General features: G+C 43.7%; 1 protein-coding gene across 1 annotated transcript in view; it reads left to right on the forward strand.

Annotated features, from left to right (window-relative positions):
* Positions 1–164: 164 nt before the first annotated feature.
* alg10 (ALG10 alpha-1,2-mannosyltransferase) overlaps positions 165–26,382 on the forward strand; it is a 41,731-nt gene continuing 15,513 nt past the window's right edge. The window contains exon 1 of the mRNA XM_079551566.1: positions 165–497. Coding sequence (XP_079407692.1) covers positions 333–497 — 165 coding nt within the window. The 5' untranslated portion in view covers positions 165–332. The remainder of the gene's footprint in view (positions 498–26,382) is intronic.

The raw sequence follows: 26,382 nt of genomic DNA on the forward strand, positions 1-26,382 counted from the left end.
GATTGTGATAGTATCATGTAAAATGCTATTTTCCACTATTTATATTTCAAGATAGGTTGTAACTTTTTATTTGTTCAAATTAAGAGAATACGTGAATAAAACCTGATTTCAGCATAGGAACCTTTGGAACTTGACGCTATTCGTCGTCGGGCGTTTAAGCGGAGGGCACCGCCAGCTGTCAAAAATCAAACACTTCAATTTCTGCGTTTTCTCTCAAATTTATGAACTGAGACGCATTGCATTTTCGTGTAGACCGTGTCGTAATGCGTCTAAAACCGTATCAAAGCTAGCCTTGCACTGACTGTAGTTTTAAATCGATCGACCGTAAAGCCATGGAGAAATTTGAAGGCTACATCTTCACGGCTCTATGCAGCACCAACTTTTTCGTCTCCTGCCTCGTCTTCTCCAGAGTGACCCGAGAGCAGCGGGAGCCCTACATGGACGAAATATTCCACGTACCGCAAGCTCAAAAATACTGCCAAGGGAAATTCAGCGAGGTAAATTGTAGGGACTTTTGTCTTTGTCTGAAAATAATACAATGATGGCATTTGTGTGTGGGATTAGACTGACATCGCTCAGTTATGACAGTATAAAGCTTCTTTAGAGCTTAAAATCTCTAATCGTGTGGCGTCGATTGTATTGTTTATGCAGAAAATCTTGTGCAGTATGAACATTTACATTGTATTGCTTCAATGTTGTGTTACATCGGCAAATTGCAGCATTAGAAGTCTGGGTTTGTTTAAAACTGAACTGAAGATGTTTTTTTAAAGGAAGGATTTAATGGGTTGCGTTGACGTGAGACATGAGAACACTTTAAGAGCCCATAGTTTAAAGCATCCATGGCTTAACTATGGTGACTGGCAAACTGCAGATTTGTTGTCTTATTTTTTGGTTAAAGGTGCACTATGCAACTTTCTAAGTGAAAAAATAAATAAAATACATTTGGGCGTATTTGACCTTTAAATGACTCAGTGGTTATAGGTGCAGCATGACAACTTTGTTTTCCATCACAGTAGCCTTTATGATGCTCCAGGATCAAAGTTTTTTGGGGGGTACGTACCAGAAACTTGCCAGAAACCCCAAAACATGATGATTATCTTTCTGTGAAGCACTTTGGTCCTCCTGGTGTTGCTGTAAAGTGCTATATAAATAAAGTTTGATTGATTGATGATTCTGGAGCGTCATGAAGGCCACTGTGAGGGAAAGCAAAGGTGTCATGCTGCACCAACAAAGCCACTGACTCACTAAAAGGTCAAATACGCAGAAAGTTTTTCCCACATAAAAAATTTACATAGTGAACCTTTAATATCTTAGTCGTCACTGGGAGAATCCACACGAAACAAACACTGTCTCATTTCATTGTCTCCTCTGTAAACTAATGTCCAATAATTCTCCAGCAAAAGGCGTCCAAAAGTGGTGTCAATATTCAAAAACATGAGCGTGATGTTGTCCAGTTGAAAGGACTTTCAGACATAAAAATGATGAAATACTACTAATAATACATTTTATTTATATTGCACTTTACATTTCAAAGAAGCCTCAAGATGCTACAACAGATGAATAAAATCAGATACAAACAAAATGAGCATTGAGTAAAACAAAGCAAGCACAAGAACAAAACAGTCAAAGGCTACATAGAAACAGACTATCTTATCTTATCTTATCTTAATAGGCCTTTTTAAATAAATGTGTTTTCAGGCTTTTCTTTAAAGGTCTCAATACTCTGGGGAGCAACTGCCTTCATAATAAATAATATCTCAGGTTTGTGAATCCAATCAACACAGATGAGGAAAAACATTTGTTAATTTTTCTTTTGGAGATTTCTTACAAAGACTGTATTTCTCCCATAGAGTTATAATGGCCCTTGCCCTCCACCTGACATTATGACATCATCAGATTCTAAAACGTGAACGCCACCTATTGCTAAAAGATTTTTTTACTGAGGTAGCTTTTACTATTATTATTAGGGCTGCTCGATTTATTGAAAAAATAATAATCACAATTATTTTTGTCAGAATTGAAATCACGATTATTTAAATGATTATTTGTTGCCTTTAAAAAAAAACATTAAAAAGTGACAAAAATCCAGCAAAAAAGTGTCAAAAATCCAGCAAAAAAATGACAAAAATCCAACAAAAAAGTGACAAAAATCCAGCAAAAAAGTGACAAAAATCCCCCCAAAAAAGACAAAAATCCAGCAAAAAAGTGACAAAAATCCCCCCAAAAAAGACAAAAATCCAGCAGAAAAAAGACAAAAATCCAGCAAAAAAGTGACAAAAATCCAGCAAAAAAAAAGACAAAAATCCAGCAGAAAAAAGACAAAAATCCAGCAAAAAAGTGACAAAAATCCCGCAAAAAAAGACAAAAATCCAGCAGAAAAAAAGACAAAAATCCATCAAAAAAGTGACAAAAATCCATAAAAAAAAGACCCAAATCCAGCAAAAAAGTGACAAAAATCCAAAAATTAAATTTTTTGAAAAAAACATTAAAAAAAATTGACTTTTTTTTTTTTGGGAAAAATTGGAAAAAAAAAATATAATCGTCTTTTTGCAATTATGCTAATTTTGTAATCGTTTACTGTTGTAATCGAAATCATAATCGAATTTCGATTAATTGCACAGCCCTAATTATTATTATTATTATTATTATTATTATTATTATTATTATTATTATTATTAGGCCCGAGCGGCCTGCAGGGCTCGGGCCTATTGTAATTGTACGGCAGTGCGCGGAGCGCACTGATGAAAGACGTGCGCGTAGCGCACGTCCCGAAAAGAGCGCGCAGCGCTCAAGAAACAGAGCGCGGAGCGCTCCCCATGCATTAGACAGTAATGGGGGGACTCCCGGCACCACGCCCTGTCCGGTGAAATAGGCGTGTGCCGCGAAAGCGGCACATTTGTAACTGCTCGTGTGAAAAAAGGTGAAAAATCCAGTGAAGGCGCAACATTGACAAGAAAGTAGTCGATGACGAGCGCAACGCGCTCGTCATCGACCATGGCCACTTCCCAATGCCCAAAACACTACTAGAGTGACTCAGGGCATCGAGGCCTATCCAATGATATAGGTGTTTGCCGCGAAAGCGGCATATTTGTTGTTGCTCGCAAAAAAATCTGGAAAAAAAACGCATTAAGAAATATTGACAAAGAAGTAGTAAAATACGAGCGCAACGCGCTCGTATTTGACAATGAACCTCACGGGTGGGTTACTGGACGTGAGACCTTTCCGACGATATAAATATGGGCCGCCGGAGGCGGCGCTATATTGTTATTGTAAGGGTTTTTCTTATTAGGCCCGAGCGGCCTGGCAGGGCTCGGGCCTATTGTAATTGTACGGCAGTGCGCGGAGCGCACTGAAGAAAGACGTGCGCATAGCGCACGTCCCGAAAAGAGCGCGCAGCGCTCAAGAAACAGAGCGCGGAGCGCTCCCCATGCATCAGACAGTAATAGGGGGACTCCCGGCACCACGCCCTGTCCGGTGAAATAGGCGTGTGCCGCAAAAGCGGCACATTTGTAACTGCTCGTGTGAAAAAAGGTGAAAAATCCAGGCAAGGCGCAACATTGACGAGAAAGTAGTCGATGACGAGCGCAACGCGCTCGTCATCGACCATGGCCACTCCCCAATGCCCAAAACACTACTATAGTGACTCAGGGCATCGAGACCTATCCAATGATATAGGTGTTTGCCGCGAAAGCGGCATATTTGTTGTTGCTCGCACAAAAATCTGAAAAAAAAACGCATTAAGAAATATTGACAAAGAAGTGGTAAAATACGAGCGCAACGCGCTCGTATTTGACAATGAACCTTACGGGTGGGTTACTGGACGTGAGACCTTTCCGACGATATAAATATGGGCCGCCGGAGGCGGCGCTATATTGTTATTGTAAGGGTTTTTCTTATTATTATTAGGCCCGAGCGGCCTGGCAGGGCTCGGGCCTATTGTAATTGTACGGCAGTGCGCGGAGCGCACTGAAGAAAGACGTGCGCGTAGCGCACGTCCCGAAAAGAGCGCGCAGCGCTCAAGAAACAGAGCGCGGAGCGCTCCCCATGCATTAGACAGTAATGGGGGGGACCCCGGCACCCGACCTGTCCGGTGAAATAGGCGTGTGCCGCGAAAGCGGCACATTTGTAACTGCTCGTGTGAAAAAAGGTGAAAAATCCAATGAAGGCGCAACATTGACAAGAAAGTAGTCGATGACGAGCGCAACGCGCTCGTCATCGACCATGGCCACTTCCCAGTGCCCAAAACACTACTAGAGTGACTCAGGGCATTAAGGCCTATCCAATGATATAGGTGTTTGCCGCGAAAGCGGCATATTTGTTGTTGCTCGCACAAAAATCTGAAAAAAAAACGCATTAAGAAATATTGACAAAGAAGTGGTAAAATACGAGCGCAACGCGCTCGTATTTGACAATGAACCTCACGGGTGGGTTACTGGACGTGAGACCTTTCCGACGATATAAATATGGGCCGCCGCAGGCGGCGCTATATTGTTATTGTAAGAGTTTTTCTTATTATTATTCTTCTTCTTCTTATTATTTTTCCTCTCCCCCAGAAATCCACTTTCCCACCGACGAAAAGTCCTGAATTTTTGCCCAAAATTCAATTTGGTGAAAAGAAAAAACTTCACATCTCCAAATTTCAAAAATTCACAAAAATGGCGCGTCAGCGCCCCCTGGAAAAACGGCGTTAACATTGCGGCCTATGGCCAGACCCCCCAAAATCCCGAAAACCCCGAAAATTTTAGTTTGTCGTAGACGAAAAAAATTCGGCACAGTGATTGGTCACATGGAACCAAAAAAAAAAAGATATTACGCGGTTGCTAGGCAACCAACAGTATGGCGGCCATCTTGGCCAGAAGAGCAACCTGGCGCCAAAGGCGCCTTTTCGTGCCCTCGCATTTGAACGAACTCGTCCTAGGGCGTTGAACGCAGCGACTCCCCGGTCGCTCCAGATCATCTACACATGTGGGGCATTAAAAGTTATTAAAAACTTTCTAATAGGATTTCCGGTTTTGTCATGGCAACGCCATGAATTTGGCGTTCGTTTTCGGCGTTCGCCGTCGCCTTCGAAGAGTCATAACTCGCACATACTGTGGCCGATTTTAGCATAACTTGAATCGTTGGTTGAGTCGTCGGCCCCGGATGTTTTGATATAGGAATTTTTAAAATGGGCGCGATAGCGCCCCCTGCAGAGCACCGAATAAAAACGAATGGAGAAAAAAAGTAAACTTTGTCGTAGACAAATAAAATTTGGCACAGACATCCGTCACGTGACCCCGATCAAAAAATAAATTATGGCCACGCCCATTTTCCCACCATGTTGCCATGGCAACGACCCGATATAAAGTTTGGCGTAGCCAAACCAAAATTGGTACACACCTTCGTCATGACTGTCCGAACAAAAAAGTACATTGCGTGGTTGCTAGGCAACCATCAGGAGGTCGGCCATTTTGGGAAACATAGCGTAATCTGGCGCCGAAGGCGCCGTTTCTTGCCTTTGCTCTTTTCAAAACTCGACCGAGGGTGGTAGCGTCATTTTAACAACGTAGGGCGCGGCAGCGCCCCCCGGTTGTTGCGGTGGCGTGCGACGGCGTGCGCCAACCGGCCAACGCTGCTCGCGAGGGCCTCTAAATGCCGCTTGCGGCTTTAATTATTATTATTTTTCTTCTCCCCCCCAAAATCCACTTTCCCACCGATGAAAAGTCCTGAATTTTTGCCCAAAATTCAATTAGGGGAAAAAAAAAACCTCCACATCTCCAAATTTCAAAAATTCCAAAAAATGGCGCGTCAGCGCCCCCTGGAAAAACGACGTTAACATTGCGGCCTATGGCCAGACCCCCCAAAATCCCGAAAACCCCGAAAATTTTAGTTCGTCGTAGACGGAAAAAATTCGGCACAGTGATTGGTCACATGGAACCAAAAAAAAAAACATATTACGCGGTTGCTAGGCAACCATCTGTATGGCGGCCATATTGGCCAGAAGAGCGACCTGGCGCCGAAGGCGCCTTTTTGTGCCCTCGCATTTGAACGAACTCGTCCTAGGGCGTTGAACGCAGCGACTCCCCGGTCGCTCCAGATCATCTACACATGTGGGGCATTAAAAGTTATTAAAAACTTTCTAATAGGATTTCCGGTTTTGTCATGGCAACGCCATGAATTTGGCATTCGTTTTCGGCGCTCGCCGTCACCTTCGAAGAGTCATATCTCGCACAAACTGTGGCCGATTTTAGTGAAACTTGAATCGTTGGTCGAGTCGTCGGCCCCGGATGTTTTGATATGGGAATTTTGAAAATGGGCGCGATAGCGCCCCCTGCAGAGCACCAAATAAAAATGAATGGGGAAAAAAAGTAAACTTTGTCGTAGACAAAAAAAAATTGGCACAGACGTCCGTCACGTGACCCCGATCAAAAAGTAAATTATGGCCACGCCCATTTTCCCACCGTGTTGCCATGGCAACGACCCGAAATAAAGTTTGGCGTAGCCAAACCAAAATTGGTACACACCTTCGTCATGACCGTCCGAACAAAAAAGTACATTACGTGGTTGCTAGGCAACCCACACAAAGTCGGCCATTTTGGGAAATATTGCGTGATCTGGCGCCGAAGGCGCATTTCTTGCCTTTGCTCTTTTATAAACTCAACCGAGGGTGGCAGGGACAGTAGGACCATGTACGGCGCGGCAGCGCCCCCCGGTTATTGCGGTGGCGTGCGACGGCGTGCGCCAACCGGCCAACGCTGCTCGCGAGGGCCTCTAAATGCCGCTTGCGGCTTTAATTCTTATTATTAGGCCCGAGCGGCCTGGCAGGGCTCGGGCCTATTGTAATTGTACGGCAGTGCGCGGAGCGCACTGAAGAAAGACGTGCGCGTAGCGCACGTCCCGAAAAGAGCGCATAGCGCTCAAGAAACAGAGCGCGGAGCGCTCCCCATGCATGAGACAGTAATAGGGGGGACTCCCGGCACCACGCCCTGTCCGGTGAAATAGGCGTGTGCCGCGAAAGCGGCACATTTGTAACTGCTCGTGTGAAAACAGGTGAAAAATCCAGGCAAGGCGCAACATTGACAAGAAAGTAGTCGATGACGAGCGCAACGCGCTCGTCATCGACCATTGCCACTTCCCAATGCCCAAAACACTACTATAGTGACTCAGGGCATCGAGGCCTATCCAATGATATAGGTGTTTGCCGCGAAAGCGGCATATTTGTTGTTGCTCGCAAAAAAATCAGAAAAAAAAACGCATTAAGAAATATTGACAAAGAAGTGGTAAAATACGAGCGCAACGCGCTCGTATTCGACAATGAACCTCACGGGTGGGTTACTGGACGTGAGACCTTTCCGACGATATAAATATGGGCCGCCGCAGGCGGCGCTATATTGTTATTGTAAGAGTTTTTCTTATTATTCTTCTTATTATTTTTCCTCTCCCCCCCAAAATCCACTTTCCCACCGACGAAAAGTCCTGAATTTTTGCCCAAAATTCAATTAGGTGAAAAAAAAAACTTTCACATCTCCAAATTTCAAAAATTCAAAAAAATGGCGCGTCAGCGCCCCCTGGAAAAACGACGTTAACATTGCGGCCTATGGCCAGACCCCCCAAAATCCCGAAAACCCCGAAAATTTTAGTTCGTCGTAGACGAAAAAAATTCGGCACAGTGATTGGTCACGTGAAGCCTAAAAAAAAAAGATATTACGCGGTTGCTAGGCAACCATCTGTATGGCGGCCATATTGGCCAGAAGAGCGACCTGGCGCCAAAGGCGCCTTTTCGTGCCCTCGCATTTGAACGAACTCGTCCTAGGGCGTTGAACGCAGCGACTCCCCGGTCGCTCCAGATCATCTACACATGTGGGGCATTAAAAGTTATTAAAAACTTTCTAATAGGATTTCCGGTTTTGTCATGGCAACGCCAAGAATTTGGCGTTCATTTTCGGCGTTCGCCGTCACCTTCGAAGAGTCATAACTCGCACATACTTCGGCCGATTTTAGCGTAACTTGAATCGTTGGTCGAGTCGTCGGCCCCGGATGTTTTGATATAGGAAATTTGAAAATGGGCGCGATAGCGCCCCCTGCAGAGCGCCGAATAAAAATGAATGGAGAAAAAAAGTAAACTTTGTCGTAGACAAACAAAATTTGGCACAGACATCCGTCACGTGACCCCGATCAAAAAGTAAATTATGGCCACGCCCATTTTCCCACCGTGTTGCCATGGCAATGACCCGAAATAAAGTTTGGCGTAGCCAAACCAAAATTGGTACACACCTTCGTCGTGACGTTCCGAACAAAAAAGTACATTACGTGGTTGCTAGGCAACCCACACAAAGTCGGCCATTTTGGGAAATATCGCGTGATCTGGCGCCAAAGGCGCATTTCTTGCCTTTGCTCTTTTATAAACTCAACCGAGGGTGGCAGCGTCATTTTAACCACGTACGGCACGGCAGCGCCCCCCGGTTATTGCGGTGGCGTGCGACGGCGTGCGCCAACCGGCCAACGCTGCTCGCGAGGGCCTCTAAATGCCGCTTGCGGCTTTAATTCTTATTATTATTATTATTATTATTTTTCCTCTCCCCCAGAAATCCACTTTCCCACCGACGAAAAGTCCTGAATTTTTGCCCAAAATTCAATTTGGTGAAAAGAAAAAACTTCACATCTCCAAATTTCAAAAATTAAAAAAAAAGGCGCGTCAGCGCCCCCTGGAAAAACGACGTTAACATTGCGGCCTATGGCCAGACCCCCCAAAATCCCGAAAAACGCGAAAATTTTAGTTCGTCGCAGACGAAAAAAATTTGGCACAGTGATTGGTCTTATGAAACCAAAAAAAAAAAGATATAACGCGGTTGCTAGGCAACCATCTGTATGGCGGCCATCTTGGCCAGAAGAGCGACCTGGCGCCGAAGGCGCCTTTTCGTGCCCTCGCATTTGAACGAACTCGTCCTAGGGCGTTGAACGCAGCGACTCCCCGGTCGCTCCAGATCATCTACACATGTGGGGCATTAAAAGTTATTAAAAACTTTCTAATAGGATTTCCGGTTTTGTCATGGCAGCGTCATGAATTTGGCGTTCGTTTTCGGCGCTCGCCGTCACCTTCGAAGAGTCATAACTCGCACATACTGTGGCCGATTTGAGCGTAACTTGAATCGTTGGTCGAGTTGTCGGCCCCGGATGTTTTGATATAGGAATTTTAAAAATGGGCGCGATAGCGCCCCCTGCAGAGCACCAAATAAAAATGAATGGAGAAAAAAAGTAAACTTTGTCGTAGACAAATAAAATTTGGCACAGACATCCGTCACGTGACCCCGATCAAAAAGTAAATTATGGCCACGCCCATTTTCCCACCGTGTTACCATGGCAACGACCCAATATCAACTTTGGCATAGCCAAACCAAAATTGGTACAGATGTGCACCATGACTGTCCGAACAAAAAAGTACATTACGCGGTTGCTAGGCAACCAACCTTGGGGCGGCCATATTGGCCAGAAGAGCGACATGGCGCCGAAGGCGCCATTTCATGCCCTCGCATTTGAACGAACTCGTCCTAGGGCGTTGAACGCAGCGACTCCCCTGTCGCTCCAGATCATCTACACATGTGGGGCATTAAAAGTTATTAAAAACTTTCTAATAGGATTTCCGGTTTTGTCATGGCAACGTCATGAATTTGGCGTTCGTTTTCGGCGCTCGCCGTCACCTTCGAAGAGTCATAACTCGCACATACTGTGGCCGATTTTAGTGTAACTTGAATCGTTGGTCGAGTCGTCGGCCCCAGATGTTTTGATATAGGAATTTTGAAAATGGGCGCGATAGCGCCCCCTGCAGAGCACCGAATAAAAATGAATGAAGAAAAAAAGTGAACTTTGTCGTAGACAAACAAAATTTGGCACAGACATCCGTCACGTGACCCCGATCAAAAAAGTCAGAGTGTTGCCATGGCAACGACCTGATATCAAGTTTGGAACAGCTAAACTAAAATTGGTACACACGTGCACCATGACTGTCTGAACAAAAAAGTACACTACATGGTTACAAGGCAACCAACAGGAGGTCGGGTAAATCCTCGCATTTGAACAAACTCGTCCTAGGGCATTGAACGCAGCAACTTCCATGGTCGGTCCAGATCATCTACCTCAGTATTAAAAAATATGAACTTTGTCATAGACAGGAATAAGTTGGCACAGACATCCGTCACATGACCCCAATAAAAAAAGTAAATGATGGCCATGCCACCTTTCCCATTGTGTTGCCATGGCAACGACCTCCAAACCAACATTTGCCAATCCAACAACCCGTTGTTAAGGTTTGGCACAACCAAATCAAAATTGGTACAGACGGGTCTCGTGACAGTCTGAACAAAAAAGTATATCAAATTGTTGCTAGGCAACTAATAGGTCGGCCATTTTGGGTAAATCAACCGACCTGGCCGAAGGCACCATGTCTTGCCTTTACTCTTTAATAAACCCATCCTTGGGTGGCAGTGACATTATGACCACTCCACATCATCCATGCAAAAAGATGATGGTGAGTGGTCTCCCAGCCTCCGAGAGTAAACAAAACTAAAAAATAACGTTTGTCGTAGACAAATGAAACTTGGCACAGACATGATGGACAATTATGGTCACGCCCCATCCCTGAATAAGTTGCCATGGTAACATCCCAAAATCTAAGTCAAGTTTGGTGCAAGCAATTATATCAGAGGCATCCTGTCATTTGCCTTGATTTCTGCTGTCAAGAAGAAATCAGGAACTGTCCATGGTGCTGAATGCTGACAGACATTTAAGCTACAAATGTGAGCGCTGTCCAGTTCAGCACCACAAGACAATGTGGTGTATTTGTTTCCCAGATTGTTCATATAACATCTTAATTTGAAATCTTTACATTGCAATAATAAAAACACAACAAATAACATGAAAATGTGCTGATATGCGCCAACCCGTCCAGACCTGAAATTATTGAAATATGGCTCAAAACCAAGGAGAATCTAATAATCGTTCTAAAAATTGTGCAAATAACGTGGCTGTTTTCCTGGACATAACCAGGAGTAAAGAAACACATCACTGCATTGGCACATTGCTTAAATAATACAAATTCTGATATTTCGGAGCCAATACACATCTTTAGAGTAACAACACAGGATTCAATGAATGGCATTATTTTCTATGTAAAGGATTGATTAAATAAAGGCTTAAAATTCCCACATAACTGAATTAACCCTGTATGTTCCAGACCATAGCTTGACTTTTTTTTTTATCTGGACCTCAGTTAAATTTAATTCAGGACCCCTGACATAAACTAATGATCATTTAGCTTTACACCTTCAACAAAACAGTTAAAAAAGGAGGAAAAACATGAGCAAAATTACACAGACACATATCTTTTTATAGATTTATTTACTTATCATTCAGGTAATGAATTGAAATACAGCACATGAAAAAATAAAGAAAAGACACACATTATATAGTTTTCATAGCAATATTTAATTAAAAAAAAAGTATGAATTAGAAAACAAACACAAAGATACATTGATTGCAAATAACTTTTAATTTTGGTTTTAACAAAATAAATCACCCAAACAATATGAACTATATACATCTAAATTGTAAATACATGTAAATTGGAAAATGGAACGAGATTTAAGTAAAACACTAAAGAGAACAAAATTTAGTTGATTATTTTATACACCTAAGAAACATCAATAGTAATCAATTAAAGTCTTTTAGAACACCATATTTAATCAAAGTATTTTTTTTTACAGTAGATTACAATTAATTTAAATTAGAACAATTATAATTACGGTTACTATTATATACTATTGAAACTTATTACAACTATTATTTCTAGTATAGCTATTATTATAAGAACTATTATTATTATTTTTATTATTACTACTATAACTATTATTATTATTTTATTAACGTGTTAAAATTTAGTATTAGATTAACCTAAATGTTTTATTGAACTAATTTATCCCTCTCTAAGCTAACCTTGAGCAACAGTGGCGAGGAAAAACTCCCTTTAACGGCCAGAAACCTCGGACAGACCCCGGCTCAAGGTAGGTCGTCTGTCTCGACCAAGGACAGACCAAAGGGTCTAAAGCTGGACCAAAGAAGGACCACATAGAAGAAAGGAAACAGAGAAAGGACTGAAGAAGACTAAAGAGTCTAAATGGAGCCAGAAAAAGAAGAAAGGACAACATTGAATCAGGAACAAACAAACAAACATCAGACCAAAGGGTCAAAGCCGACCCATCCAGACCAAAGAGTCTAAATAGGGCCACACTAAAGAGGAAATAAATAGATCTAATAAGACCAACACAAACACCCCACCAGACCAACACAAACACCACACCAGACCAACACAAGCACCTCACCAGACCAAAACAGCACCACACCAGACCAACACAAACACCACACCAGACCAACACAGCACCACACCAGACCAACACAAACACCACACCAGACCAACACAAACACCCCACCAGACCAACACAAACACCACACCAGACCAACACAAGCACCTCACCAGACCAAAACAGCACCACACCAGACCAACACAAACACCACACCAGACCAACACAGCACCACACCAGACCAACACAAACACCACACCAGACCAACACAAACACCCCACCAGACCAACACAAACACCACACCAGACCAACACAAACACCACACCAGACCAACACAAACACCACACCAGACCAACACAAATACCACACCAGACCAACACAAACACCCCACCAGACCAACACAAACACCCCACCAGACCAACACAAACACCACACCAGACCAACACAACACCCCACCAGACCAACACAAACACCACACCAGACCAACAAAAGCACCACACCTAACTAACAAAAGCACCACACCTAACTAACAAAAGCACCACACCAGACCAACAAAAGCACCACACCTAACTAACAAAAGCACCACACCAGACCAACACAACACCCCACCAGACCAACACAGCACCACACCAGACAAACACAACACCCCACCAGACCAACACAACACCCACCAGACCAACACAAACACCACACCAGACCAACACAACACCCCACCAGACCAACACAACACCCACCAGACCAACACAACACCCCACCAGACCAACACAACACCCACCAGACCAACACAAGCACCACACCAGACCAACACAACACCCACCAGACCAACACAAACACCCCACCAGACCAACACAACACCCACCAGACCAACACAACACCCCACCAGACCAACACAACACCCACCAGACCAACACAAGCACCACACCAGACCAACACAACACCCTACCAGACCAACACAACACCCACCAGACCAACACAACACCCCACCAGACCAACACAACACCCACCAGACCAACACAAACACCACACCAGACCAACACAAACACCCCACCAGACCAACACAAGCACCACACCAGACCAACAAAAACACCACACCAGACCAACACAAACACCCCACCAGACCAACACAACACCCCACCAGACCAACACAACACCCACCAGACCAACACAAACACCACACCAGACCAACACAACACCCCACCAGACCAACACAACACCCACCAGACCAACACAACACCCCACCAGACCAACACAACACCCACCAGACCAACACAAGCACCACACCAGACCAACACAAACACCACACCAGACCAACACAAACACTACACCAGACCAACACAAACACCCCACCAGACCAACACAAGCACCACACCAGACCAACACAAGCACCACACCAGACCAACACAAGCACCACACCAGACCAACACAAGCACCTCACCAGACCAACACAAACACCACACCAGACCAACACAAGCACCTCACCAGACCAACACAAACACCACACCAGACCAACACAAGCACCCCACCAGACCAATACAAACACCCCACCAGACCAACACAAACACCTCACCAGACCAACACAAACACCACACCAGACCAACACAAGCACCCCACCAGACCAACACAAACACCACACCAGACCAACACAAACACCACACCAGACCAACACAACACCCCACCAGGCCAACACAACACCCCACCAGGCCAACACAAGCACTACACCAATCTAACACAAGCACCACGCCAGACCAACACAAGCACCCCACCAGACCAACACAAGCACCCCACCAGACCAACACAACACCACACCAGACCAACACAACACCCCACCAGACCAACACAACATCCCACCAGACCAACACAACACCACACCAGACCAACACAACACCCCACCAGACCAACACAAGCACCACACCAGACCAACACAAACACCCCACCAGACCAACACAAACACCCCACCAGACCAACACAAACACCCCACCAGACCAACACAAACACCCCACTAGACCAACACAAACACCCCACCAGACCAACACAAACACCCCACTAGACCAACACAAACACCCCACCAGGCCAACACAAGCACTACCCCAATCTAACACAAGCACCACGCCAGACCAACACAAGCACCCCACCAGACCAACACAAACACCCCACCAGACCAACACAAACACCCCACCAGACCAACACAAACACCCCACCAGACCAACACAAACACCCCACTAGACCAACACAAACACCCCACCAGACCAACACAAACACCCCACCAGACCAACACAACACCCCACCAGACCAACACAAACACCCCACCAGACCAACACAAGCACCCCACCAGACCAACACAACACCACACCAGACCAACACAACACCCCACCAGACCAACACAACACCACACCAGACCAACACAACACCCCACCAGACCAACACAAACACCCCACCAGACCAACACAACACCCCACCAGACCAACACAAGCACCCCACCAGACCAACACAACACCCCACCAGACCAACACAACACCCCACCAGACCAACACAACACCCCACCAGACCAACACAAACACCCCACCAGACCAACACAAACACCCGACTAGACCAACACAAACACCCCACCAGACCAACACAAACACCCGACTAGACCAACACAAACACCACACCAGACCAACACAACACCCCACCAGACCAACACAACACCCCACCAGACCAACACAACACCACACCAGACCAACACAACACCCCACCAGACCATCACAACACCCCACCAGACCAACACAACACCCCACCAGACCAACACAACACCACACCAGACCATCACAACACCCCACCAGACCAACACAACACCCCACCAGACCAACACAACACCACACCAGACCAACACAACACCCCACCAGACCATCACAACACCCCACCAGACCAACACAAACACCCCACCAGGCCAACACAAGCACTACACCAATCTAGCACAAGCACCACGCCAGACCAACACAAGCACTACACCAGACCAACACAAGCACTACACCAATCTAACACAAGCACTACACCAGACCAACACAAGCACCACGCCAGACCAACACAAGCACTACACCAGACCAACACAAGCACTACACCAATCTAACACAAGCACCACGCCAGACCAACACAAGCACCACAGTAGACCAACACAAGCACTACACCAATCTAACACAAGCACCATGCCAGACCATAACACAAGCACTACACCAATCTAACACAAGCACCACGCCAGACCAACACAAGCACTACACCAGACCAACACAAGCACTACACCAATCTAACACAAGCACCACGCCAGACCAACACAAGCACTACACCAATCTAACACAAGCACAACGCCAGACCAACACAAGCACTACACCAATCTAACACAAGCACAACGCCGGACCAACACAAGCACTACACCAATCTAACACAAGCACAACGCCAGACCAACACAAGCACTACACCAATCTAACACAAGCACCACGCCAGACCAACACAAGCACCACAGTAGACCAAAAGAACTACACCTGACCAAAAAAGCACTAAACTAGACTAACAGAAGCACCACACCAGGACGAAACAAGCATCAGATCAAACCAAAACAAAAACCAGACCAAAAGGAAGCACTACACCAGACCAAAAGGAAGCACTACACCAGACCAAAAGGAAGCACTACACCAGACTAAAAGAAGCACAACACGAGAATAAAAGAAGCACTACACCAGACCAAAACCAGGACCAGACCAGACTACACCAGAATAAAAGAACTACACCAGACCAAAACAAGCACCAGACTAGACAAAAAGCACTACACCAGACCAGAAGCAGAACACAACAGCAGACCAAAACAAGCATTACACAAAACGAGCATTACACCAAAACTACTCTAACCCTGATCAAATCAAACCAACCGCCAGACCAACACAAGCACCCCACCAGACCAACACAAGCACCCCACCAGACCAACACAACACCACACCAGACCAACACAACACCACACCAGACCAACACAACACCACACCAGACCAACACAACACCCCACCAGACCAACACAACATCCCACCAGACCAACACAACACCACACCAGACCAACACAACACCCCACCAGACCAACACAAACACCCCACTAGACCAACACAAACACCCCACTAGACCAACACAAACACCCCACCAGACCAACACAAACACCCCACTAGACCAACACAAACACCCCACCAGACCAACACAAACACCCCACCAGACCAACACAAACACCCCACCAGACCAACACAAACACCCCACCAGACCAACACAAACACCCCACCAGACCAACACAAACACCCCACCAGGCCAACACAAGCACTACCCCAATCTAACACAAGCACCCCACCAGACCAACACAACACCCCACCAGACCAACACAACACCACACCAGACCAACACAACACCCCACCAGACCATCACAACACCCCACCAGACCAACACAAACACCCCACCAGGCCAACACAAGCACTACACCAATCTAGCACAAGCACCACGCCAGACCAACACAAGCACTACACCAGACCAACACAAGCACTACACCAATCTAACACAAGCACTACACCAGACCAACACAAGCACCACGCCAGACCAACACAAGCACTACACCAGACCAACACAAGCACTACACCAATCTAACACAAGCACCACGCCAGACCAACACAAGCACCACAGTAGACCAACACAAGCACCACAGTAGACCAACACAAGCACTACACCAATCTAACACAAGCACCATGCCAGACCATAACACAAGCACTACACCAATCTAACACAAGCACCACGCCAGACCAACACAAGCACTACACCAGACCAACACAAGCACTACACCAATCTAACACAAGCACCACGCCAGACCAACACAAGCACTACACCAATCTAACACAAGCACAACGCCGGACCAACACAAGCACTACACCAATCTAACACAAGCACAACGCCAGACCAACACAAGCACTACACCAATCTAACACAAGCACCACGCCAGACCAACACAAGCACCACAGTAGACCAAAAGAACTACACCTGACCAAAAAAGCACTAAACTAGACTAACAGAAGCACCACACCAGGACGAAACAAGCATCAGATCAAACCAAAACAAAAACCAGACCAAAAGGAAGCACTACACCAGACCAAAAGGAAGCACTACACCAGACTAAAAGAAGCCCTACACCAGAATAAAAGAAGCACTTCACCAGACCAAAAGGAAGCACTACACCAGACTAAAAGAAGCACAACACGAGAATAAAAGAAGCACTACACCAGACCAAAACCAGGACCAGACCAGACTACACCAGAATAAAAGAACTACACCAGACCAAAACAAGCACCAGACTAGACAAAAAGCACTACACCAGACCAGAAGCAGAACACAACAGCAGACCAAAACAAGCATTACACAAAACGAGCATTACACCAAAACTACTCTAACCCTGATCAAATCAAACCAACCATAATCCTCATTGTAATAAAAATTGTCCATAATCGGCAAAATCTAGATAACATCACCTTCAAAGCACCAAACTCCAAAGGCTTTCACATGATAATGTATAAAAATGATGGTATATAAACATGATAATTATAAACATGATAATGAATAAACATGATAATGTAATCAATATCTACTACTCAAACATCACCATGCGTGATAATGAAAAAACATGATTATGAAAAAACATGATAATGTAATCAGTACCTACTAATCAAACATGATCATGCATGATAATACACAAACATGATAATGTATTAAGGCTCATTCATACTTCACAAGATGCAAGAACTTCTTGTTCTTGCACCCTGAGCTGCAGAACAAAATGATGTCATTATTGCCTTGTCGCCGTGGAACTGTCCTCAGTTAGAAAACATTTCCATGGTTTCAAGGCAAAAGTGATTTCATTTAGTTCTGCAGCTCAGAGTGCAAGAACAAGGAGTTCTTGCCTCTTGTGAAGTATGAATGAGCCTTTACACATGATAATGTATCAGTATCTACTACTCCAACATGATCACGCATGATAATGTATAAACATGATAATAAATAAACATGATAATGAATAAACATGATGATGTAATCAGTATCTACTAATCAAACATGATCATGCATGATAATGTATAAACATGATGTATAAAGGCTCATTCATACTTCACAAGACGCAAGAACTTATTGTTTTTGCACCCGTAAGCTGCAGTACAAAATGATGTCATTATTGCCTTGCAACCGTGGAACTGTCCTCAGTTAGAAAACATTTCCATGGTTGCAAGGCAAAAGTGACTTCATTTTGTTCTGCAGCTCAGAGTGCAAGAACAAGAAGTTCTTGTGTCTTGAGAAGTATAAATGAGCCCTTAGACATAATCAGTATCTACTACTCAAACATGATCATGTATGATAATGAACAAACATGATTATGTAATCAGTGACTACTACTCAAACATGATCATGCAGGAAAATGTATAAACATGATAATGAATAAACATGATTATGTAATCAATATCTACAACTCAAACATGATCTTGCATGATAATGTATAAACATGATTATGTATAAACATGATAATATAATCAATATCTACAACTCAAACATCATGCATGACCAACAGCAACACATAATCTAGTCAGTCAAATACTTAAAAGAACAGGCAATCCCTTCGTGATCAGAGAAATATGTTGGCACAACTACAGAGTGAACTTCAAACTGTGTTGTTTTGACATATATATGGTCAATTAGGGTCCCTCTCTCGGTTGTAGGAGAGTCAACATACTGAATATAGCCTCTATCAAGCATCAATTTGGACAATTTGGAAGATTTCAGTATGTCCTCATTAAAGTCTCCAACAATAACAATGGTTCCGCTCTTAGACTGCAGCCAATTAAATAGCCTCTTCAGGTTTTTGATGAACAAAGACATGGCATAAGATGGGGGACGATAAATCACAACAACTAAAATATTGAAAGCCTGATTATTATATGCTATACATTCCAAATCAAAATGAGGTACTGTGACATCATAAGCCCCATTTACATCACAGTACACGCCAACTCCCCCATGTTGTTGGCCACATAACTCTACAAGTGCTGGATTGGTGCTACTATTGTAACTATCACTACGGGACCGACTATGAAATAGGAAATTATCTATTTGCACCGTGTCTAAACACGAGTCAGCACTTAGCCATGTCTCTGTCACAGCAATGCAGTTAGGCCGCCAAAGCTGTGTGCACCGTGTCAAATCGGACACATGCCTACTTAAACCTTGAACATTCATCAAAAACAACACAAAAAAGGGTTCATTGTAGATGGGCCGAGACACACTTTCTGTCAAGAAGGGAGGCATAAAATGTAGAGCAAATTTAACCTGATCATTGCAATAAATGGCTTTTTCTTTGAAGTCTTGGATGGTGAGACCAGACAGGGTTCTTACTCTACTTAATGCTACATATGCTTGACCAGCAGAATCAATTTGATCAAGGGACACAACTGCGTTATCAACAGAAATGCCTTGGACCTTATGAACAGTACAGGCCCACGCAAGTCTAAGTGGAAACTGACGCCGAATGCCACCTTGATTGTTTGCACGTTCCTCCTCCGGTTCAATACGTGTACATCCAGCTAGATCAGGGGACGGGTGTCTATAACGTTGCCTTTTTTGAGAACCAGCAACGCTATCATCAAACAAAATGTAAACTGCTACTGGGAATGTTCTACCTGACCAAATAATGTCTGTAATTGTACCGCATATGCCATTAACAAGGCCATCATTAACGTCTATATTTTTACATAGCATAATGCGTGCTCCGTTACCCAAAAATACCTCCTCTGGCAAGCATGTATGCTCGGTATTTAACAGAGGGGTCATTCTATCCTCCAATTTCCCTGTTTTCTTATTGCGACTATAATCCTTTGCAACTATCTTTACAAAATCTGGGCAGGTTTCACAAAGTTTCTGGTGATTAAAGTCGTCAACTTGCCTATTTCTGGAATAAATATGCAAAGCCTCAGACTCTTCCCCGGTTTCACAAAGTTTTAACAATTCAATATCTGAATTTAGCAGGGATGTAGTCCTAGATCGTGTTCTCAAACGGTTCAGCAATTGGGCAAAATCCTCATCTTTCTGACGCATGATCGTCGTCAATTCCACAAATGAGAATTTTGCCCACAAGTCTGAACTGTCTCCATCTCTATAGAGGGCTGTATCTTTAATTGGCCTTAACTGATAAAAATCCCCTACAGCTATTACACAAATATTACCAAACCGGGAAGAGTCACCTGATTGTTTGATTTGTGTCAGTCTACTGTCAATATATAGCATTAAATTATGGCCGACCATGGAAATCTCATCAATAATCAAAATCTGTAAATCCCTAAATCTGACACGGACAGTATTTGCCTTGTCTTCTAATAATGTTTTGACTGGCTTTGTTGGGGGGACTGGAATGTGAAGAGTATTATGGATAGTAGCTGCTTTTAAATTGTATGCTGCTACCCCTGTTGGTGCGGTAAGTAGGATGCTGATGCCATCAGGATCCCGGCACAAAGGTGCCAGCAACCTGGTCGCTTCATACTGTATTGCTCTAATCAGGTGACTCTTCCCGGTTCCCGCCCCACCCGTAATGAATACATGAAATGGCTCTGGTTTGGTACCCGCTACTTTGTTCAAACACCATGCCCGGATTTTGTAAAAAATGGCCATTTGCTGTTCATTTAATGAACGGACTAAAGCTAAACCCTCTTGCCTACTAAGGATATTATTTTGTCTTTCTATATGGGCTATTTCCTCGTGGCGTACGGCCAACTCAGGAATGGGAAGAGGCTCCTCTTCTTCAGGGCATTGGGCTCGTTGCTGTTCTATTTCCTCGATGCAGTCTAAACGTTCAGATTCCTGCTCGGGACACAACGAAGCCCATCCGCTCTCCAGGACTTCGTCACAGACGATTTCCTCCTGGAGCTTTTCGATGTCTTCTTTTATGACATCAAATTTGCTTCTATTCAATTTAACTATTGAACGTACACTATGTATTGAACCGTCGGAGAACTCAATCCTGCCATTTTTATAAAACAGCAAAAACGTCTCGCAAGTATCCGGTTTCAATTCTGTACGATAGGGCAAATACAGTTCAATCAGGACCCTATAGTACAGTTCTGGATTTTTGGTTTTTGAAGGACGCATATGATCGATTACGGCAGCTTCAGATCTCGTTCGTTTAACAATATATCCGCAATCATTTTGAAGTTGAATGGACTTCTTAGATCTTTGGCTGTTTGAAAGGACGCGATACTCTGACGCAAACGTCGCAATACACATATCATTAAACGCGCCATCGTCAGGACGGTTCTTATACCGGTCCACAATGTTTAGCATCCATATGTCCTCCTCTCGATCTGTTTCCTCAATGGTGCTTAACGGTTTGCTCATTCTAACTATGTTTTCTCCCGTTGGAATAAAAACGAGCTTCCTAGAAGACTCCATCAAATGCATCCCCGTTAATAAATAAATGGCCTCCTGAGCAGATACTTCTCTATTATGGAGGAAAACTGTACCCACTTTTTTCAATGCCTCCTTGGCGTCTAGATTCCCTTTCTGAGCTTCCTTTTGAGAGTTAGCCAATAATAATCCTATCTCCCGTTCCGATTTGCCCATATATGATATTACGTACACAATGCAAGCATAGGGATTGCAAACATATTGAATATCAAAATTTGCATTCCACAATTTGGCGATCCCCCTACTAAAATTATTAATCCAAATCGCGTTGACTTTCCTCATCAAAACAATATGTGTACGACCACCCAAAGAACAATACGCTATTTCAAATACTTCCTGATTAAACCCCAGAGAATCAAACAGATCTTCGGGGAGGACATATGCGCAATCTTTGGCAGAACTAGCTTTTTTGACGGCAGCCACAAGCGCTGCAGCTCGTTCAGCATTTATGGTCCTATGGCATATACATGGCACTTCTCGGGCTTCATCCTGGGGGTTATCTTTATTATCTTTGTGACACTTGGGGCATCTAGGTTTACTAGATCGTTTTATAAAAGTGCGCGCAGACGGGGGACGGGGGAAATTAAAACGACAAACAGTTTTGTTTTTCCTGCATGATTTGGAGTGGTTCTCTGAATGTTTCTGCACAGAGGTGACGATTTCGTGTAACGCATCGTCCTCTGGTGGCAGCTCACAGGTGACGTATTTATCTATAAACGCGATCACCTCTTCATCTGTGTTAACATCTAATTTAGGTGCTCCTCGAACCCACAGAAGTACATGGACATGTGGGGAGCCTCGCTGTTGGAACTCAACGCGGTAAAAATAGTCATCTATTTCTCCTACAGGATGTGCTGGGGACATTAAAACTTCCTTGAGAAATATACGCCAGCGATAATCAAACATCCTAGCCGCGGTAGCCGGATTACGCTGCAAGAGTTCACAACGCTCTGCCCACTCTAAGTCCTCTAAAGTTTGATCACGGCCTTCCTGTCTAAGAACAGTGTTAATTAAGTTTTTCCAGCGCATATCTGCGCTGGAAAAAGAACAGAACCAGGTCGGGTTTTCGCGCTTGTGCAGCAATGCCATCATGTGTCTCTTACCACCGCCCCAATATGGTGGAGAGCCTCTAATCGGCCTAAGAAAACGATAGCCACAATCGCGCTCTACCATCTTCTTAAGTGATTCTTTTAGATCCGAATCATTGCTGCCGCGATCGTGAGGTCGGTTAGGATTAGTATCACCCTTCCGAAGTGCGATGGATACACTAGAGACCACTTGCTGAAGAACCGATAAATAATATGCATAAAAAATGAACGATAAACACCGCGCAAATCGGCCATCGGCATGCATTATACGATTGTTTAAATAACGATATAAAGTTATACGAATCAGCCTTTTGTCAAGAAATGTACCGCGGCCTTGTGGAAACAAACAAGGAAAGCATTTGGCTTCATTTCCCTTATCTGAAAGTAATTTGATAGGGTTGTTACCCTCAGTAGGAGCTAGATTTAAAACACCATCCAAGTACTGATCTAAAATGTGTTGCCCTAAATTCACGGGCAAAGAACAAGTATCCTGAAAGATGCAGTATCGCTGTTGGTCATGCAGGACTTCGTCATCAAGGTTCACCTCAGGATGTTTTCCATCCTCTTGATGTGAATTTGATGACTTGTCCTTACCTTCATCTAAAGAAACATCCATTTCTTCAATGTCAGATTGATCCTGATCTTCTCTAGAAAATTCATTAATCCAAGTTTCATCAAAATTAATATCAGAAAAATACTTATTAATGCTTTTTAAACGCTGAATTGCTAACTTAATGCGCATTGTGTTGACAAACCTATATTTATAATGGCCTTTATATGTTAGCTTACGCTTCAGTTTAATTGGCAACACAACTCCACCCAAATCTGAACGGGGCAATAACTTGGCTGTTTCTGCTATATTTGAAGGGACACAGGTGACTGGCCCGTGAATTCCCTTTTGGCCTCCCTTAGGTAATGCTACCATCTTCATCAAAGCTACATTGGGCGAGACCAAAAGTTCCTCCACATCGTTTAAAAATGCCAATTCTTCTGGGATGGGATCAAGTTCCAGGTTGTTAAAAGAACTTTCCGGTGGAATGCAACCCCTAAGTATCTTACGATGACAGGTGAAACAAATCCACAACTTACCTCTGGCCGTTTTCTTTACTGCACATGGGCGGGCACAGGCTTTGCTACATTTATGTAAATATGTGTCTTTAATGCACGTATTAGCTACATCTAAAACTCTGTCATTCTTTCTATAGTTATTTAAGCTACAAGGTTTTACAGATTTTTCAAAGAATAACCTATGGCAAACAGAACAGATGTATTCTGGCCCTTTTTCAACTTTTGCCAAGAAACACTGTGCAACATAATCAAAGTCCTTTAATTTGAGTTTATGCTGTTTTTTAGAAGTCTCTTGAATATGCTTTTTATTTTCCTGAGTATGATATCTTGTTTTACTGCTCACTATTTTACCTTCCCTATGAATTGGATTTTCATACTTACTTTTACTTGCTACTTTTAAATTCTCCCGAAATGATAGACTTGTTCTGTATTTGTCCTTACTAAGTGATTTCTTTTTATCTCTATGTAACTCATCTGTACTATATTTCACTTTGCTGTAAGCTTTAACGCTTTCTTGATGCAGCTTATCTTGACTATATTTTTCTTTGCTGTAAGCTTTAACGCTTTCTTTATGCAGCTTATCTTGACTATATTTTTCTTTGCTGTAAGCTTTAACGCTTTCTTTATGCAGCTTATCTTGACTATATTTGTCTTTGCTGTAAGCTTTAACGCTTTCTTTATGCAGCTTATCTTGACTATATTTATCTTTGCTGTAAGCTTTAACGCTTTCTTTATGCAGCTTATCTTGAGTATATTTCTCTTTGCTGGAAGCTTTAACGCCTTCTTGGTGCAGCAAATTTGTTCTATATTTTATAATGCTCAATGCCTTAAGTTTTTCTCTGTGTAACATATTTTGCCTATACATCTCTATACTTCTTTGCTTTAACTTGTTTCTTGACAAAAGTTGCTGTCGGTACCGGTTTCTGTTAATTTCTTTTTTATAGTGTTTATACACAGATTGCTGTGTATATTTTATCCTACGCAGTTCATTAAATTTCTCTTTAAACCCTCCCTGTGCATACCGTTTTCTAAATTTCTCTCTTTCTTCATATTTATTGGGACTACTTACCTGTGCAGCTTTTGATGGAGAGTCCTTACGAAATCGGAGTCTGTACCCGGTTTTATTACCATTGATTTGGCAAACGCCGCAACAACCCTGCCCTCCAGAATCTTTAACACATATAACTACCTCGTAATGATTTCGATTGCAGTTTTCTAAGTAAATAGATTGACTTGACTGTGCTTTACCCTTACATGTGTATTCAAGCCAATTCCCATCAAAGAAAGTAAATATACCTACCCCTAAAAGGTCAGCCGTTACCTGTATCTCCACCTCTGTTGCCCAACTACCTACATATTTCATTCTTTTAGTTTGAATATACTCATAAACTGAGGGGGAATAGTGACACCATAAACTCTTATATTTCAAAGAATTCTTTTCGAGTTCTTTTACAACCGAAATCCTAATTCGTCTATGATTCTTTTGAGTTCCACTTACTGCAAGGGAGATTGCACGGAAAAAACAATTCCCATCAGCAACAATGGACTCATTTTTGCATGGGGCACCTAATGACCTACTGGTGGTAATTTGGGACATATTAATATGTTCAAACTGTATTTCTAACTTTCTACACAAAGATTGGCTAATATCCTTATCTATGGGGCTGAAATATCTAGTCCTTTGAGTGTGGCTAATAAACTCTAAACCAGCATCAACCTTTTTAGAGAGGATAGATTTAGATTTCTTTGATGTGTGAATGCCCTTGGTGTTTGGAGGCTTTGCATTAACCTTAGGCACACTACAACCAACTGACTGCATCTGCTCGCTAATGTTAGCATGCTCGCTGATGCCAACATCCTCGCTGATGCCAACATCCTCGCTGATGCCAACATCCTCGCTGATGCCAACATCCTCGACGATGGCAACATCCTCGACGATGGCAACATCCTCGACGATGGCAACATCCTCGACGATGGCAACATCCTCGACGATGGCAACATCCTCGACGATGGCAACATCCTCGACGATGGCAACATCCTCGCTGATGGCAACATCCTCAGATGCAACAGTTACAACAACACCAGTCAGCTCAAACTGTTTCTCCGCACGCTTATAACAACGTGCTAAACGACAAAAGTGCCCATACAGATCTTCAATAGACCTAAAGAACACCACAACACTTTTGCCATGAGCATCGACCATCCCACTCACACTCCGAGAGTGAGAGTCGACCACAGCGTACACACCGTTATCATGAATGATGGCACAAGTGCTGCCACACATGGTGAACAGGCAGGTGTCATACAGTGCCAACATTCTTTCTAAACCACTGCGCAGGCTGACAATGATCATGTTATCAATAAACTCCCCACTGTCAACACCAACTGCACCGGGAAGACCTTCA

The sequence above is a fragment of the Gobius niger genome (genome assembly GCF_951799975.1).
Source record: "Gobius niger genome assembly, chromosome: 2".
In the NCBI taxonomy this organism is placed as follows: Eukaryota; Metazoa; Chordata; class Actinopteri; order Gobiiformes; family Gobiidae; genus Gobius; species Gobius niger.